Source organism: Medicago truncatula, chromosome 1 (genome assembly GCF_003473485.1).
Source record: "Medicago truncatula cultivar Jemalong A17 chromosome 1, MtrunA17r5.0-ANR, whole genome shotgun sequence".
NCBI classification, from domain to species: domain Eukaryota; kingdom Viridiplantae; phylum Streptophyta; class Magnoliopsida; order Fabales; family Fabaceae; genus Medicago; species Medicago truncatula.
The window spans coordinates 6,636,641-6,655,790 of record NC_053042.1 but is presented as its reverse complement, the minus strand read 5'-3'; the positions used below and the strand labels follow the sequence as shown (position 1 = coordinate 6,655,790).

The following is a 19,150-nucleotide window of genomic DNA, read 5'->3' as shown; positions in this document are numbered from 1 at the left end:
TTAAAATAGAAAACTGCATTGTTAGTGCCTCCTACGTGTGTGGTCTTAAAAGTATTTCTTCTTATATTGTCCCATCATTGGCACTCTTCAACTTGATATAGAATGGAGTTGAATCAAGTTTAGGAAATAGAATTGGATATGTTCATGATCTAGTTTAATTAAGCATCTAATGATGACTTAGCATCAATTCAGATAATTTCTTTTTAATCTAGACGTTTTGTTAATTTGTGTGCCACTTCCATCATCTTCACTCCAATTATTTAGCAATGATAATATATAAATCAGTCAACAAAGGTAGTCGAGATCGGAGAAATCTCACTGCTAAGTTGAAGAATAAATAGATAACTATCATATCGCAAGTTCATGAATTCATTTTAAAATGAGAATTGTTGAATTGAAGTTTTCTCTAGAATCTCATATTCATAGGTTAGCGTCTAGCTAACACTTAAATGCACAACCAATCACACACGAAGTATACAAATGAAGGCCGAGCTCAATAGTACACCAAGTATAGCAAAACATTCACTGCAGATATATATAAATACACTTGTCGAAAGACATATATAAGAGATACTTGGTCTTGTAAACCTCAAGTAGTGTAAACTAAAAATTTATTTGAACCTTTTTTTTTTTTTTTTTTTTGTCAATTTAACGCAGAATTTAATTAATTAAAATGATATAAAATAAAAATATTATATAAATTATTATAGCATCCATAATGGTGTGGTACACTAATAGGACTCTACATGTATTTATTTATAATATTTTAATAAAAATTCTTATTAAGGACTCAATGACTCCAATGACAGTACACTAACAAGGACTCCAATGAATAATATTTAAATAGGTTACACTAACTTTACATCATTATACAAAAGTGATTTATTTATTAAATTATAAAATATCTCATAATATTTAATTATAATCCCTTCCTTAAAAAAATATTTAATTATGATCCCTAAAAATAACTACATTTTAAAATATTTATTTATTCGTATATGAACTTAAATTTCTGCCATAATTTCTAATCATTTAAAAATACAAAAATTAACATTACAAATTTTACATTCCTTTGTTAAAAAAAAATAACGTTACAAATTTTACATTTCTTCGTTAAATAATAATAATAATAATTTGCAAGAATTACATTTTATTTAAAATGATGACAGATTTATAAAATATTATTTAAAACAACTATTAATAGGTACCTAATTCTTAAAATATTACTCTCTCCATCCCAAATTGTATGATATTTTAGGCATTTTACACGTATTAAGAAATATAATTAATTTTGTGTGGGAAATAGATAATTGTTTTACAAAATTGTCCTTAATAAATGGTATGGGAAAGATAAATTAAAGAAGCGAAAGAAGAGATAGTAATAAATGTTAAGAATATAATAGAAAAATTAACATTAATGTTTCTTTAGTATCGTAAAGCGACACATAATTTAGTATAATTTTTTTTTCTGAAGCGACATACAATTTAATTTGGGACGGAGGGAGTACTTCTTTTGCAAGTGGGATCAACTAGTACATATTTTAGTACCTTTTATCTTGAAAATATTTCTTGTTTGTTTTTAGCTTCTGCTTATCTTTTTTATTAAGAGATTCTATGACAATAAGTGTACTACTCCATTCGTTTCAAAATGAGTGTTGTTTAAGATTTTTAGACACAAATTAAGAAATGTACTAGTAATGTCAAAAGAAATGACAATTTTACCAAACAAACCTTATTTACTATTGGTAGAGGGTATAATTGGAAGTAAAATAATAATTCTACATTAAACAGTGCAAGTGACATTTATTTTAAAATATTTTTTTTTATTAAAACGACATTTATTTTAAAATGGAGGGAGTAATATATAGATTTTCAAGAAAAAAAAAATGCCTGGGCTTTTTATAGGTATGTGGGTGGTCATTTTTTACGTGCTCCCTTAACGATGCTTTTGGATTACTCATTCATTATATCTTCAATGTATTAATTGATCCCAATATGTAGTAAAAAGTTTATAGCTTATTGTGCACATCTCCTATGAATCACAAAAATTGTGAGATTTGGAATTTTTTTCAATAATACCTTTTTTTATTTTTGACTTTTATTTTCTTTTATGAAAGTTTATAATTACATAAACAGCATCTTCACACTTTTTTTTAGTGAACCTCTTTGCATATGAAACACTATTGAATTTGATGCGTAGATAATATATTTCGTAAATAGTTTGATATAATTAAATATGTCTTACAAAATTTATTTTTTAGGGGATCTTACAAAATTCTGACTTATTAAGTGATAAATGACATTTAATTATATATAAACTTTTTCAATGTAGGATTTTTTTTTTTTCCTTTCAAAATAAGCACATCCTCTTAAGGGGATCTTACAAAGTCGACATATTAATTGTGATTTGTCCTTCCTTAGTTGTGGAAGAGTAAATCTACCCACTATTTCTTTCACTAATAAGTATTATTTTTTCAAGAAGGACCATCCTTTAAGGTACACTATGATTGATCAAAAAATTATTTCATGTTTTATCCACCACTCTTTAGGTTTAAGATTTGCTTATTGCCAACAATGTTGTCTCCTTTCCAGCTAATAATGAGGATTGGTTACATACCTTAGCAAATTGAAACATTTGGATGTTAACCGTTAAAATATTGCATGACATCTATTCCTTCAATAGCCAAATCACAAACTGCTGGCGATGCCGTTTTGAACTGTATATATTTGGAATTGGAATAGTATTTAGGACTTTGGATTTTGAAATTGGAGTTTTGTTTACAATAATAAATTGGAGTAGAAAACTAGAATGGACTAAACCATTTTTTTAGTTGCTTTAAAATTTATGTACCTTCTTTATTTAATTTCTTCTCTCACTTTATTAATTAATTCAGACAAAATACGAACAATAGAGACAAAATACGAACAATACTGAAGAAAAATCTGAAATTGGTTGACGTATTCTCAATTGAAGGAAAATGATGCCATGGTCAGTTTTGGCCTTTTGGGACATATATATATATATATATATATATATATATATATATAGGGCCAGAAACTGGATCTAGCATGGTCTTTTTAAAATTATTGAATAGTTTATGACATTAACATTGGTGTGTACTATTTAAACAGGTGAAGAGGTTAGATTCTGCCCAATTGTCTTGTTCAGACTCTATGATTGACTTAGAATTTACACTTTCTTTCTTTTTTTTAAGGAAGGTGACTTAGTATTTACACTTGGAAGGCCTAATTGGGGAAAAGACCATGTTGAATCATCAAGAGAATTAGCTCATCTTAAGTGTCAAATTAATTAATTATAAACACTAATTAATTAATTAAACTTTAATTTCCTTGTCATTAATGAATAGTACTGCTACATTACTAGGAAATTTTCCATATGAATGATTTTTTTTTTTTGTGGCCGGGGTTCGAACCCCGAATCTTGCATATATAGGCATTGTCTATACCAACTGAGGTACGCTCACGAGGACATATAAATGATTTAATATATCTATCTAAGTTTGGTATGAAAGTGAAATAAGGAATATTGGGATAAATATTTGCTACAAAACGTATGCTTGAGTCCAAAGAATTTCAGGGCATTGTCTTTTATGTCATTTTCGGTGATACAAAACGTATGCTTGAGTCCAAAGAATCTCAGGGCATTGTCTTTTATGTCATTTTCAGTGCAAGGTAAATAACAACAAAAGAAAATAGAAGGCCTTGAGGATATGGACTATGACTTTTAGAAGGCTTTTTAAGACGTGGAACCTGTTGGTTGCCCCCAAGAGAGTAGTAAGGACTCCCAATTGAAGATGCTCCTAAATATCATATATTATTATTTTTTTGACAAAAGGCTCTTAAATATCATTGTAGTTTCTCTCGGAAGAAAAAAAATAATGGATATTATATTTGGGTTGTTCTTTTATTATTAAGTCAGTTGAATCCGGATGATGGTTATATATTCTAATCATCTCATTAAAGATCATTCAACCGCCTGGTATGGATCCCTTGATCATTGAACCATCATACAAGAAGGTATATGTCATACTTGTGTTGTTAATTTGATCATTCTTATTGTTACTGTAAATATCGCATGAACACTGGTTGATCAAGAACATGTATTATGTCATTGCTGTCTTTGGTCAAGTATTATTATGGAGTTGTTTTATTTTATCCTTTACTATGTAGGTGTTTTCGTAACCCTAACACTATATCATACGATTCAATATTTGTTAACTGTTTAAAGTATTATATGAACGAATCAACGTGGACAATTTATGTGATTAATATGTATTGAAACCACTCTAACAACATGTGAAATTGAGTGTTTTCTTTTTTAATGGATTTTCTTTCATGATGTCTTGCAACTGTATACTCGTGCTTTTTTATCAAATATTCAACCCTAATTTTTTCAATCTTTGTATTTCTCTCAATTGGAAGGATCATACTCGAAATTCATGTAAGGTTTTCATAGACATATACCTTCTGCAACAGGAAACCAGTTTGGGTCCTTTGTCAGTTAAAAAAACCATTTCATATAGGGTTTCCAATTGAGAGGTTGTTTTTGCCACAACAAAGGGATTTTTGACAAATCTTTATTATTGAACAATTGGTAATTTGGTATAATTTTTTATGGTTCTTTTTTTTTTTACAATAAATAACTATCTCATTTCATTAAGCAATAATAGTTTAGATACAATCAGGCATATCAATGAACAAATGAAAACTAGGTTGAGATGTGGCCACTCTAGCAAGCCATGAACCTCATTTGTTTGTATCATAATAAATTCAAACCTGAAAGTTTTTGAAAAAAGACGGGAGTGAATTTCTACATTCTCTTATAAGTGCTCCAAGTTTAGATTCATTCTTAAGACTACTATGGAAACTATCAACTACTCTCGTAGAGTCCAACTTAAAAGTCGCATTATTAATATGCAAATCCTTCAACCATCTGATAGCGAACAGTAGACCTAAAGCCTCTCCTTCATCAACTTTTAGGATGGGTGAAATTCATTCCGTTTGCTAAAACAAAACTTCCATGATCGTCTCTAATACACATACCAATCCCCACTATGTTACTTGACCTAGAGAAAACTGCATCGACATTACACTTGTAGCTCGGTTTCTTCCATATGTGATTGACAACTTGTTGCTGTGCCACTGCATTATTTCAGCATGTCTTTGTGTTATGCCAACTCGAGAGTAGATTCATACTCCTCTCGCCGACAACGTCTTATTGAAGAGGAATTGTTTATCCTCTAATCAACTAAATAGTATTATGTTATTTTAGAACCGTTGTTTTTTTGACACTTTTTAATTGCAACCCACCACCCTGGTCAATAGTTTTCATGCAAAGTAATGCCGTTATATAATAGACATAAACTTTCGAACTATATCATTTTGTAATTTAAATTCAGAGGAATAATTAATTGTGTTATTGTTACATTAGCTTGTTTATTTACAGTAACCTAATTTGTTTTCTGAATATTGGAGTTTTTGTCTGACTATATCTATGAAGAGAAGAGAACAGTCCCAGTCTCCTTGCGTATCAGACGAGGAGCCCGATAGAGTTAGTAGTTTACCAGGCCATGTAATAGACCATATTCTCTCGATTTTGCCAATTAAGGAAGCAGCCAGAACAAGTATTTTATCTACCAACTGGAGGTACAAATGGACCACACTTCCAAATCTTGTGTTTGATAATGAATGTCTCTCCGAAACTTCTAAAGACCTTTTAGTTATCAAGAGCAAGCTTTCAAGAATTATTGATCATGTACTTTTACTCCGTTCTGGACCAATCAAAAAGTTCAAGCTCTCTCGGGATCACATTGATGTCACTGATATTGATCGGTGGACTCTTTATCTAACCAGATGGCAGGTTAAAGAGTTTGTGTTAGAAATCTGGAAAAACCCAGACCAACGCTATAAAATACCTTCATGGTTATTTTCTTGTCAAAGTTTGCATCATTTAGAATTATTAGAATGCTGGCTTATACCACCATCAACATTTCAAGGTTTCAAGAACTTGAAGAGTCTTGATCTGCAATATGTTACATTGACTAAAGATGCTGTTGAAAACTTAATATCCAGCTGCCTTATGCTTGAACGATTGATATTGATGGAGTGCGATGGTTTCAAAAATCTTAATATTCATGCCCCAAATCTCCAATATTTTCTCATGGAGGGAAAATTTGAGGATATTAGCTTTAAGAACACTTCTCAATTAGCTGATGTATTCATTAATCTGTCAGAGAACTTTGAAAGCAAACAAGGTAGATTGCATGAACGCTCTAGCAATTTGGTTGAATTTTTTATTCATCTACCTCATATACGCAGCCTGGAGATTCAGAACTATTTTTTGAAGGTATAATGCTCATCTGATTCGAAACTGTTTTTCTGTAAGTATAAGTATTAAAAACAATTAATATATATATATATATATATATATATATATATATATTGATAATGTAATCCATTCACTTTCTGTCTTGTTTCTGCTCCAGTATTTGGCTTTAGGGGTTGTGCCAGTAGAGCTTCCTACCCGGTGCATTGATCTAAGTTATATTTCCATATGCATAAACTTCAATGATTCAAAGGAGATTTCAGCTGCTGTTTGCCTGTTCAGAAGCTTACCTAATCTACGAGAATTGGAAATGGTGGTGAGTACGTACTGTTTTTGTTATTTATATGAAATTGTTAGAGAAGAGCTATATATGTAAAATTGTAACTTGCTTCTAATTAATTCTATTTTTATTTTCCATTTTTTCTTTTCAAATTAAGTACCTCAACCCACTTGTGTGTTACGATTGTATGTATGTAGGCACGATCTGAGGAGCAACCTGTCCAGATGACACCCCGTGCCTATTTGGATCAGCCAATCATGCAAGTGAAGCATGTGAGAATAGTTGGTATCTCTGGTATCAAATCTGAGTTAGACTTCATCAGCTTTCTACTTCTATCTTTTCTTGTGCTAGAAAAGATGACTGTGAAACCTGCTTTAAACGTCGGACCGGAGTTGATGAAAGAACTATTGCGGATGAGGAGAGCCTCGCGAGCTCAAGTTATTTACCTAGACTAGGGAGCTCAAGTAATGATTTTTACTAAACTCTTTCCTACGTGTGTGGTAAGCTAGGGAGCTGCATCCATGTCTTCTTCAAAGTGTTTCTTTATATTGTCCTTGCATAAATAATATCATTTGTCATCTTAAGATCGATCTAGCATAGCACAATCGATAATACCAACATTATTAGGGTAGATATCTTTTATGCTGTCTCGATTTAAACTTGAAATCTTCCGCATTGTGTGCGTATAAGTTTATAGTAGTGTTGTCACTTTGCCAGCAAACCCAAAAAACATACTCTTAAATTATGATTTCCCATTTTCTATGTGAGATTTGCATTGACATCAAGTAATAATTTGTTAATATATATATATATATATATATATATATATATATATATCATGTATTACTTACACAAGAATAGAAGGCAAGCGGACAAAAAACTACTTATTAAGCCTTTTTAGATGACAAAACCAATCTTTATAAACTTTTTGTTAATATATATTGAGTTGGTTATTTCTTTTCATCATTAACACAACTTTCAAATCTCCATTGATTTCTAAATATCCACACATGTCTCTTTCAAACGTGAAAAAACACTGTTTTTGTTTTGATTTTTCCATCCAAGGCTAAAAATGGTTTTTTTTTTCTTTCTGAAATTTATGCAAATGAAGGATACATGGGGTTGGAAAATTTTAATAGATAACCAATAAATTATATTTGGGATCCAACTAACAATAAACTTTGAATAACTTTGTCAAAAAAAAAAAAAAAAAACTTTGAATAACAAATACTTGTAATTTACTAGATTACGTGCTTCATAAATTTTATTGGACTTTTGCATCTAATTAACACTTTTGATTTAAGTAGTACTTCATAAATTTCATCGGACTTACGAATCTAAATAAACAATTGTGATATGATTAACAATTTTTATGTGCTTCAAATATTTGTTAATTATATTTGTGATATGATTAACAATTTTTTGGACTTTTGCATGAGTTATTTCTCATTTACTAGATCATAAATTTCCTTGGTAGATCTAGATAATAAATTTTAATAGAGAAATATTGTTTCAAATATGCATGCAGTAATAGAGAAATATTGTTTCAAATATGCAGTTGAGTGTATGTTCCACTTATTGAGGGATTTAAAAGTGTAAAACTAATTCCGACAGGTTTGATTGTAATTTAGTATAATTTTGTTTTTTTTATTCAGAATTGATTATATTTAAAGTTAGAATTTGTAGTTTTTTATTATATAATTGATTTTTACATACGATTTATTGTTCAACTTCCTTTCACATGAGCATATACATACACAAATCATTTTACTACAACTCACTTTATTAGTCATAATTAATTTTACTAAATCAAGTCAATCAAAATCAATTTCCGTCACTAACAGAACCATTCATTTAAGTGTTGTTGTTCAGGGATTAAAACATCATACGCCATAAGCTTAACTAAACTAATAATTAAAAGGTAAGTAATATATTTTCTCTAAAGTATCTTTCTTTATTCTCTAAAATAACACTTGAAAGGAAATATATTTTCATTCCCGTTAAAAAAACATAAGTAATATATTCAAGGAATTTTATGAACATTTTGTTTTATGATAAAATCAATGTATGTTTCACCACTTTTGAGACACGTTTTTAAAATATGCAACTTGTTTTAATTTAAATCAATAAATGTTAGAAAGTATGGTAAGCACTATTCATTCTATTTTCATATAGTCCCACCTCTCAAACTAGTAATTTTTGAGTTCAATGACCATCAGGTGTAGCCACAAGTGGTTTATCTCGTGCCAACCCCCATCATGTTTTCCAAAAACCTTGCTACGTATATGTAATATGGACCGTTCATTCAAATCGAAATTTCCATTGGAGCCAAGCCAAGCCAACCATTTTCATTTTGTACAAGGAAGGACCAAGCCAGCATTCAAATCGAAAATAATCACTTTATTAATGATTTATAATAAAATTTACACATTACATATTAAAGTGTTTAATCGAGAGTTTTGAACTTGAACCTAAATTACAATGGATTAGAGGAGGATCCAAACTTGACATGGTCTTTTTTTTTTTTTTTTTTGAAAGATTGACATAGTCTATTATTATGATTATAATATGATGATACTAACATTAATTAAATTAACCAAGTCCAAAATACTAATAATAGATACAATTATAGTCCTTTTCATACTTAGAGGAAATACAAACTTACCAACCAGCTAGCTACCCTTCTTGCTCAATCTCTTCCTCACCAACCATTACATTTTTGTTAGACCCAATTTCTCATGTCCTCTAGTGTATAACTAACTAACTATATAATATCAACTAAATCAACACATTTCCAATAGTCCCATTTGAAATTCAAAATATATAGTAGTAGAAAATAGTGTGATCTTAAATTTAATCTACCATGGCTATCGACAGTCCTCTACTGAATAACGGTGTCAACTCTCCTCCTAGTGTTGTTCATCATGAAGAAGAGAAGCCACTGAAAATTGTTCACAAAATTGGGGTGGAGTCGAAGAAGCTATGGAAAATAGCCGGTCCAACAATCTTAACTTCTTTATCTCAGTACTCGCTTGGTGCATTCACTTCTACGTTTGTTGGCCATGTTAACGAGCTCGATCTTGCAGCTTTTTCTGTTGAAAATTCTGTTATTGCTGGTTTCGCCTTTGGTTTCTTAGTATGAAAAGTTTTCTCATCTCCACTTTATTATTACATTACACTTTTTTTTTTCTTTAAGGAGACTAACGACAAAACTCGTGCACATTAAAAAATGTTGAGTTGAGTGGATTGTGTGTTAGAACGCACGGGTGTACGGACTAGTTACACTTATCTTTAACTAGTAAATTTGTTTTTATCAAAAAAATTGTATCCTAAATTTTATGATTGATAAAATTGTTTTTGTTTTTGGTTGGCAACCAGTTGGGTATGGGAAGTGCATTGGAGACACTATGTGGGCAAGCATTTGGTGCTGGACATATAAGAATGATGGGAATTTACATGCAAAGATCATGGATTATCTTGGTGGCTACTGGCCTTTTATTGCTACCTTTTTATATTTGGGCAACTCCCCTCTTGAAGCTTGTTGGACAGACTGATGAGATCGCAGAAGCTGCTGGTCAGTTACTTATATAAGTTATATTTCTATCATTTAAATTTGGTAAATTTTTCTCTTGTAAATACACTACTTCTACTTGTTACTATTTTTAATTTGAAGGGCTTGAATTGACCGTTGTCGAAATTTTCTATCATCATTATAGTTAGTAAGTTTATTAAGTAGTTATACGTCTTAAATTGTGACTTTAGTATATGAAAAACTCAATGTTGATCGTTCAATCTAAATTAACGGTCAAGATTATGATTATATGAAATCAAGTTCCATCTGTTCACTAGTTAAAAACGGTAGCTAGGATTAGGACCCGCCTCTAGTGTTCTCAGGGACCAAAGGGTAAATATACTACTTTTGTGGGTCTTGTTGAACAATTTTATTTATTTAAAGGGTTAATAGTGTTTTTCATTCTTGTAATATATGTTATTTTCGGTTTTCGCCTCTTTAAAATTTTCGGTTTGATTTGCACACTCGTAAAAATTTTATTTTCCGGAAAACACCCTTAATAGGCCATTCAAAAACCAAAATTTCTTAATTTTTTTTTTAAAAATGGCTTATTAGGTGTGTTTTCCGGAAAGAAAAAAAAATTACGAGAGTGTAAATCAAAATGAAAATTTTATAGGAACGAAAATTGGAAATGACATATATTACATGGAAAAAAAACACTATTAACCATTTATTAAAGTTTACATGTTAAATACTTCGATTCATAAAAATTTGCAGCGTGAGTACCAGAGCCCCCATATAGCAACACCATCATATGCCCCTTGCTAGGAAATTTTAAATGCGGATTAAAGTATAAGTACAAGATATTATCATATTAATAATGTAGCACTATAAATGCACTTGCTTGTACGAGTAAAGCTATGATAATGACTTGCGGAACTTGTTATCTAGATGTGATATATTTTGTTGACTTTATTTAGCATACACAAGCAAAATATCTAAGTGCCGTTTATCAGATTTTTGTGGTTTAGGGTAAATCTATAATTTGGGTTCTAACTAATAAATCTATATAAACATCAAACTTGATAAAAAAAAACAAAGCAATTTTTTTTAGGGCTTAATAGACCCCTAAAAAAATATTTGAGACCTAAATTTCGTACTTATTTTTTTGGGTTTAGGACGATCGCCCTCTTCGCCCTGTCTCAGATACGGCCCTGAATATTATACATGTGTCTTTTTTACCATTCGATCTATAAATTACATCGTATCTCATTTAATTGTGGTATTTATTGATCCAATAGTGAAAATTAGATTGTGCATGATACAAAACTTTTTTTAGTTGTGCACCATAAAATTGATCAAGTCATTACACGATAATGACTTGTGTGTTTGTTTGTTTGTTAATTAGTTTCTTTTTTATATATTTATTTTATCAATTTTTCATTTTGTAGGCACATTTGCTTTGTGGATGATACCACAAATATTTGCATATGCTTTGAACTTTCCAATCCAAAAGTTCTTACAAGCACAAAGGAAAGTCCTGGTGATGTTATGGATATCATTAGGTGTTTTAGTGTTACATGTACCTCTTAGTTGGCTTCTAATATTGAAACTAAATTGGGGCTTAGTTGGAGCTGCAATTATTCTAAACACATCATGGTGGTTGATTGTCATTGGTCAACTTTTGTACATTTTCATCACCAAATCAGATGGTGCTTGGAGTGGATTCTCATGGCTAGCTTTTGCAGATTTGTTTAATTTTTTGAAACTTTCTTTAGCTTCAGCTGTTATGTTATGGTATATTTTCACAAACTTCATATTTTCAATTCGACTTAATTAATATTTGAATGGAAACTTTATGTTGAATTGAATTTTGAAAATGTGATGGCAGCTTGGAGTTTTGGTACTTGATGATATTGGTGGTGATAACAGGGCATTTGGCAAACCCTTTGGTGCCATTGGATGCTGTATCTATTTGGTAAAAGTTCTTTAGCATCCCTTTCTCCAAATTCTCATTGTGCTGTATAGAAGTATAGACATAATATTCAATTTAGTGGGCATGTGAAACCTATCAAATTCTTATATTGGAAATAACTCATATTTATAAAACCAAATTATAAATTGAAAGGTGTCACTCTTAATAAAATATTTTTAGGTTTTATCTCTTTTCCATACATGAATGGATAAACTCTTATGATACCAATATTATAATATTAGTTTTTATATTGGGTCTAACACATTTATAAAACCGATTTTCAAGATGCCACTCTTATTCTAAATTATTTTTAGGGCAATTGAGGTTTTCCTAATAAAAGTGATAAATATTTTCTATTTTGTTCCTCCTAACACAACAAAAGTTAAATCGAGAATAGTTATTGATTTGTGTTTCCATAATTGCAGTATGAACATAAATGGTTGGGATATGATGATCGCGCTAGGGTTTAACGTTGCAATAAGGTGATTATCGCTTTCTCTATTTCTTTTCTTAACAAATTTAGCTTCTTTAAAGTGAACAATTTATTTTCTTTTCTTAAGTGAATAGTTAGTCACAGTTTTTTTATACTGATTATGTTTAATTTATGAACAGTGTGAGAGTATCAAATGAACTTGGAGCAGGTGATTTTCGAGCTGCAAAGTTCTCAGTGATAGTGGTTTCCCTCACATCAATATCCATTGGTGTTGTTGCTATGATCATAGTACTAACAACTAGAGATTACTTTCCTCAATTGTTCACTTCAAGCTATGAGGTTGCTGAGGAAACAACTAAACTTGCTGCTTTGCTTAGTATCACTGTACTTCTAAACAGCCTTCAACCAGTATTGTCTGGTTAGTCGCAATAAGATTGAAACATTGTTACTATAAATGTTTTTATACATCGGCTAGCAATGTTGTGGTTTTTCTTTGACTGATTGTTTGTATATTTAGTAGTCTCTTCAGTACGTCTTGTGCTGAGAAGATTGCTTTGTCAGTGCTAATATAATCAAGTTTTATTTGTTAAAAAAACTACTTTAGGTGTTGCTATTGGAGCTGGTTGGCAATCTCTTGTAGCTTACATCAATCTTGGATCCTACTATGCTGTTGGATTACCAGCAGGGATATTGTTGGGATTCACATTTGGTTTTGGAGCAGAGGTGATTTATTACTCCTTATTTCTCTTGAATTTAATACTAAAACACTTTAAATATATAGTATAATTATTAGAAGGATTCGTTTAGTAATTTAATATTTATTGTTTGTTAATGAGGACTATTTTGTAACTTTTTATTGTATGATCAACATAAATTTATTTGTTCTTACTTTTTTTATACCTATGATTTGTTATTCAGGGTATTTGGTCAGGTCTGATTGGAGGCATAGCTGTGCAGACCATAATCCTTATAATTGTTACTTCATTAACCAATTGGAAAAAAGAGGTTAGTACGATTCATTCTTTTGATTAACGAATGTTACTACTAGAAGAGTGAATTTGCAAGTAATAGGGTTCGAACCATGAATCTTCTTTTTGACGTGTTGGACTAATGTTTTTATATAGTATTTATTTTTTTTAATTGATTTCTATAAGGACATTAAGAAGATTCCACTACTAAACTTAGGGTCCTTAAAGGGATGAGAAAATGGAAAAATGATTGAGATGTTCTATCATAGTGAGTTAGGTTGATTGGGATTTAGGAAGTTGTACATGACATTTTCTTTTTGTTATTCAAATAAATAACTTATTCTTTGTTAAAAATTAATTTCATATCTTTGAATTTGACAGGCTGATGAAGCAGAAAGCCGTGTGAGGAAGTGGGGAGGAACAATTTCAATTGAGAATTAAATTTCATTAGGTTGAATGAACAATGAAGGCACCAAATTCATTGCCCAACTTCACATTACTCTCTGTCAAGTCACATTGAGTTGTACTCAAGATATTATTGACTTGGAAAATCTCTGAGATTTTGCGGTTTCAATTATGGATTAGTTTAGCTTGTTTTAGTTTCTAGAAATTATTTAATCAATGATTTGTACTCTTCATTTTTCTTCAAACACAATAATGTTGTATTATTTTTTAAACAACAATATTAGTAATTTATTGTTAGATTAATATTTTTCTTCTTTGCTCATACTTGAACCGTAATCTTCACCTCTTTTACTTAAATCAACTGAAATGCTAAATCTCAACGATAATGTGGTCTCTTTTTTGAGGAGATTAATAATGTTGTCTCTTATTATTAAAAAAGTGTTGTCTTATATAAAAATGTGGTCCATTTTCTGACGGTAATACAGTTAATTAAGGACTGTGTTCTCCTAGTTTTTTAGGGAATAAAAATTGTTTTTATTTTTCTCATACACCAAATTAGATTCTCACGCAATTTTTCTCCAAACACAAAAAAGAGTCTTCACTCTTTATTATTCAAGTTAAAGAGATGCACTTTGTGTTAATATGTTTTACATCGATAAACAATAAAAAAAAATTATCTTGCCACTTCATACAAGAAAAATCAAAATACACTTAGAGGACCTCCATTGTAGAATTTTAAAGAAACCACTTTAAGTTTGGTTAGCAAGCTAACGAATATGATTCGATCCAAATGTTCTAATCACATCTAGACTGAACTATTTGGAGACTTTGGAAAATTGCCAATAATTTAGCAATAGTAGTATCTGGTATTCGGATTCTTGTTCGTAGTCACTAACTCTTGTTGTGGTTATTAGGGTTGTTAAGGTGTTTAGGGTGTTTGAAGGAAGTGGGTCTCGTTGTGTTGAGTTTTTTTCTTTTGATCAGTTTGTTGTTTGCACCACCGCATATCACGTCGTTGTCATACTTTTTGTGTGTTGGTTGTCGGTGGGCCGGTTACTTTTGCTTCGAGATCGGGAGTCGGTGTCTAGCTGCAAGCGTGATTTGTCAAGGGTGAGGGGTGCCTTTCTGATTTGGTCCTAAAGTCTGGTGGACCGATCACTTTTGATTCGAGATCGGCAGTCAATTCTTTGGATCAGTTTTGGTTTTTTGCTTTTTATGGTTTCTTTCGGTGAATCGGAGGTCGAGAGGTGGTGGAAGCTGATTGATCTTTCAGATAGGAGCTTTTCGGATGCGGCTCAGCTTTGGTGTTGGGTGTTTTTCTTTGGGGGTGAGTAATGACAACGAGTGGTGTTGGGTATGTTGTTCTCGTGTAGGAGTCTGTTTTAGGTGGTGACGTGTATTTTGGTGGGTGTTATCATCATGAGTGTTTTTTATGGTGTTTATTTTCGGGTGTTCCGCCGTATAGCCTTTTGTTTATATTCCTAGTTTCACTGTCTCAGTTTCAAAAAAAAAATATATATAATTTAGCAATAGTAGCAAAACAACCACCTACATTTACATTCCGAGAGAAACCAACAAATATTAGTAGTTAATTGTTAGATAAATTTTTTCTTTTAAATTTGAATCCAAATTCTACAGCTCGTTTCCTACTCAAATCAATTAAACTATTTAATTTTGCCATCATGGCATTTAGATACTTGCCAAACAAAACAAAAAAAAAAACTTTTTTTAGAGAAAATAAATAAACTTATATAATTATATTAATTTTTTTTCTTTTATTGGTTGGGACAATGCATAAATTTTTTTATTTTTTAGTTTTTAGTTTTTGGCCTAAACAAAACTTGATATTTTTCTTCCTTCTTTCAAACAAAAAAAAACTAAATATATTTTTGTTCCCATTTTAATTTTTAAAAAAAAAAAAAAAAAACCATTATTATCCCCTTTCTCTATCTTCTTCTTCATTCACTTCTTCAGCATCCATTCATATCATTGAAAACAAACAATGGCAGTTTCCTTATCATCTCTCACATCTTCCCTCTCTTCACTCTCCTTCTCCTCCAACATCTCTTCCAAACCAACCACTCTTTCTCTCCCCAGAACCTTCTCCCTTTCTCGCTCTCCCAAATTCCATTCTCTCACTGTAACTGCAACAACACTCGCTTCCCCTGCCGAACCCGAAATCGCTGACCTCAAAACTTACGTTAAATCCAGACTTCCCGGTGGATTCGCCGCTCAGACTATAATCGGTACCGGTCGCCGGAAAACTGCTATTGCTCGTGTTGTTCTTCAAGAAGGAACGGGAAAAATCTTCATTAATTACCGTGATGCTAAGGTTTATTCTTTTTTTTCTTTGTTTTGTTGATTTTGTTGTTCAGAATAATTGAATTGATATTATAAGCTTATGATGAGAACTATGCTTTGTGCTTGAATGTGAATAAGTTAATGCTGAAAAGGTTTTGTTAATTGGTTAAGCAATTAGAGAAGTTTCAATTAGAAAATGTAGCATCATTTTATACATAGAACTGTAATTTTTATTAGAGTTGAGTTGAGTGTTTTTGGGATGGAGGGTTTTAGAAAGGAATGGAAGATGAAATTTTCAGTTCAAGTAAATCTTATCTAGTTTAATGTTTTTGAGAATAAAATATAAAAGTAGTGAATTACTATGAAGCTTCGTCACTTCATTTGTCTGATGTTCAACAAGTGTCAGTGTCGGTGTCGGAAACAAACATGACACTGACACATTTGGTTACTTACGACGATTTTCATTTTCATTTTCATAGAAGTTGATTCACACGAATTCCAATGTAGTATTGATCATCCAAGAAAACATAAGGAGCTTGTTACCAAACATAAGATGGAGGGGAGGGGAGGGTTTAAGAAAGGAAATGAAAGATCAAATTTTCAATTAATGTAAATATAATATAGTTCAATGTTTTTTAGAATGAAATGGATTAATATGTAGTAGCACCGAGACTTTAGACTATAAGTGTGTCCAGTATACGACAAATATTAATGTTTGACACTAAGACGAACGCGTGTGGTTACGTTCAATTTACAGGTGTCGAAGTGTCTGTGCTTCATAGATAGATTATCATGAAATTTAATGTTTCAATTTATTTTATTTTTGGAACAAATAGTGTGCATATTTCGAAATCAATTCAAATGATTTCCAATGTAATGTTTTTCATCCAAAAAATATAAGGATCTTCAATCCTCTTCTGCCTTAATCAAAAGCTAGTCATTGGATGAATTCAATTTCTGAGATAAGCCTCAGTTGTTAGAATCCAACAGCCAACCTCTTAACTGCAGAGGTGGCTGAGGACTGAGGCACAAGAAGATTAGTTATCAAACATAAAGTGAAATCAAACATGAATATAACTCTCTTAATTTAAAAATTAAAAGTTTAATCTTCATTTGACTTTGCCTTGTGAATTCTCCATCCAAACACTTTCTTTGATATATGTCTACTTGTTTTCTTAATAGTCCATATGTTGTTATTTGTCATCTCTGTCTAATCTTTGTCTGATTTATCTTATATTTTAATGTTGTACAGGAATATCTTCAAGGAAATCCGATATGGCTTCAATACATTAAGGTGCCCTTATTAACTTTGGGATACGAAACTAGTTTTGATGTGTTTGTTAAAGCCGAAGGTGGTGGCCTTTCTGGTCAAGCTCAGGCGATCACCCTTGGTATTGCTCGTGCGTTGCTGAAGGTTAGTGAAGGTCATAGAGTACCTTTGAGACAACAAGGGCTTCTGACTAGAGATTCTAGATCTGTTGAGAGGAAGAAAGTTGGTCTCAAGAAAGCTCGTAAAGCTCCTCAATATTCTAAACGTTGAGGGTGGAGTTTTACATGTATCGTCTGTCCTTTTTATCCTTCCTTGTGTCTCTGTAGTTCGTTACTTTCAGTTTCAGAACCATTGATTGTAGGTTTCACTGAGGCCTTTGTATTCGGAATCCTGCCCTTTGTTTCCTTATTCTTTTAACAGTATGGAATTGGGAAATGTAGGTAACTAGCCAACCCAAATACACCTTTTTACTATGTTGAAGGTCTCTTTGGAGACCTGAAATATATGTTATTTCCTCTTTTAATTGATTATGTGTATTATTTGTTCCTTGTTCAAGTGTATTGAAATGTGTGAAACATTGTATCTAAATATCTCAACTATCTGTAAAATTTCTGGAGATGGTTGATGTGGCCTTGTACCATGTGTATACTATACCATGTCATGTGTATCCCAAATAATCCACAAGGAAGCCTTGCAGTGGAATATAATATGATCTATATCAGGAAAGATTAAACCATCATTAAAACAGCTATCAGTAATTTCTGAGTCTTGTAAAAAAAGAGTAATTTCTGGGTCAAAATAGTGAATTTCTTTCAAACAGAACTCAATAATTACTTTATTCAGCCGCTGCTCATAAACCATTGGAGAGACCTCTCTTTTCTTGTTGAGAAAGAAACAAATCGTCAAAAGAAAATAGTGAATAACATAGTTACCAATCTGAAAAATAGTGAACAACATTCTAAGAGCATGTTTGGCCCTGCTTATTTTCCACTTATCTTCTACTTCTAAGGTAAAGTGGGGCCAAACACAATTTTAATAAAGCTCTTAATAAAAGAAGTGACTTTTTTGTAAAGAAGGAAATCCAACAAAAGTGACTTTGAAAATAAGATTATAAAATGAACTTTGGGAGTAACTTTTCGGAGGTATTTTGCTTTTCCTCCCTTCGATTCCCGCACAGGCCACTATATTTTTTATTTTATTATTATTTCTGACAAATTGGCACCACACTGTTTTTCATTTTGAGGAAAGCGCCAAAACTGTACAACCCTAATATGTATATATTTTCGATTTCTGCTTTCTTCTACACCCTTCCTTGTTGCCGCCGCTGACAAGTGCAGGTACATCATGTTTCTTTATTTTTTATTCTTGTGATTCCAATAAATCTTGCTTCTTTTATGTCCTTTTGTTAATTTCTTTATCCCTTTATATGATATGCACATCATTAATTCATGTTTTATAATTTTGTTCAATTATCAGATTTTGTCTTTTTATTCTTTAGTAATAATCGATTACTCTTGTTAAAAGCTTCTTCTATATTTCAGTTTTTCTTTCGTTCATTAATCATGTCATTTAATTGTATATATGATCATGCAGATTTCCTTAAAAAAAAAAATATATCATACAGATATGTACCTTGTTTGCTTACCTATTGATCTCCTTGG

The 19,150-nt window shown here is 31.1% G+C and overlaps 3 protein-coding genes across 4 annotated transcripts; all 3 read left to right on the top strand.

Moving 5' to 3' along the window:
- The first annotated feature begins 3,740 nt into the window (after window positions 1-3,740).
- On the top strand, window positions 3,741-7,388 carry LOC11414258 (F-box/FBD/LRR-repeat protein At1g13570). Of its 2 annotated transcripts, none has more exons than XM_003589265.4 (4): window positions 3,741-4,038; window positions 5,522-6,367; window positions 6,507-6,662; window positions 6,824-7,388. In XM_003589265.4, exons 1-4 carry the CDS (start codon window positions 4,003-4,005, stop codon window positions 7,079-7,081), a joined length of 1,296 nt encoding a protein of 431 aa, XP_003589313.2. In that variant the 5' UTR covers window positions 3,741-4,002; the 3' UTR covers window positions 7,082-7,388. The 2 variants fall into 2 exon arrangements, with proteins under 2 accessions (XP_003589313.2, XP_024631145.1); XM_024775377.2 differs by having other exon boundaries at window positions 5,497-6,367.
- A 2,021-nt stretch (window positions 7,389-9,409) lies between these two features.
- Window positions 9,410-14,242, top strand: LOC11411566 (protein DETOXIFICATION 33). The gene is made up of 9 exons (XM_003589262.4): window positions 9,410-9,762; window positions 10,005-10,200; window positions 11,589-11,934; window positions 12,029-12,115; window positions 12,538-12,594; window positions 12,725-12,963; window positions 13,150-13,268; window positions 13,464-13,550; window positions 13,895-14,242. The coding sequence occupies exons 1-9, from the start codon at window positions 9,490-9,492 to the stop codon at window positions 13,952-13,954; spliced, it is 1,464 nt and encodes a 487-aa protein (XP_003589310.2). The 5' UTR covers window positions 9,410-9,489; the 3' UTR covers window positions 13,955-14,242.
- A 1,608-nt stretch (window positions 14,243-15,850) lies between these two features.
- LOC11412587 (30S ribosomal protein S9, chloroplastic) lies at window positions 15,851-18,122 on the top strand. The gene is made up of 2 exons (XM_003589263.4): window positions 15,851-16,250; window positions 17,472-18,122. The coding sequence occupies exons 1-2, from the start codon at window positions 15,921-15,923 to the stop codon at window positions 17,757-17,759; spliced, it is 618 nt and encodes a 205-aa protein (XP_003589311.1). The 5' UTR covers window positions 15,851-15,920; the 3' UTR covers window positions 17,760-18,122.
- Window positions 18,123-19,150: the final 1,028 nt, after the last annotated feature.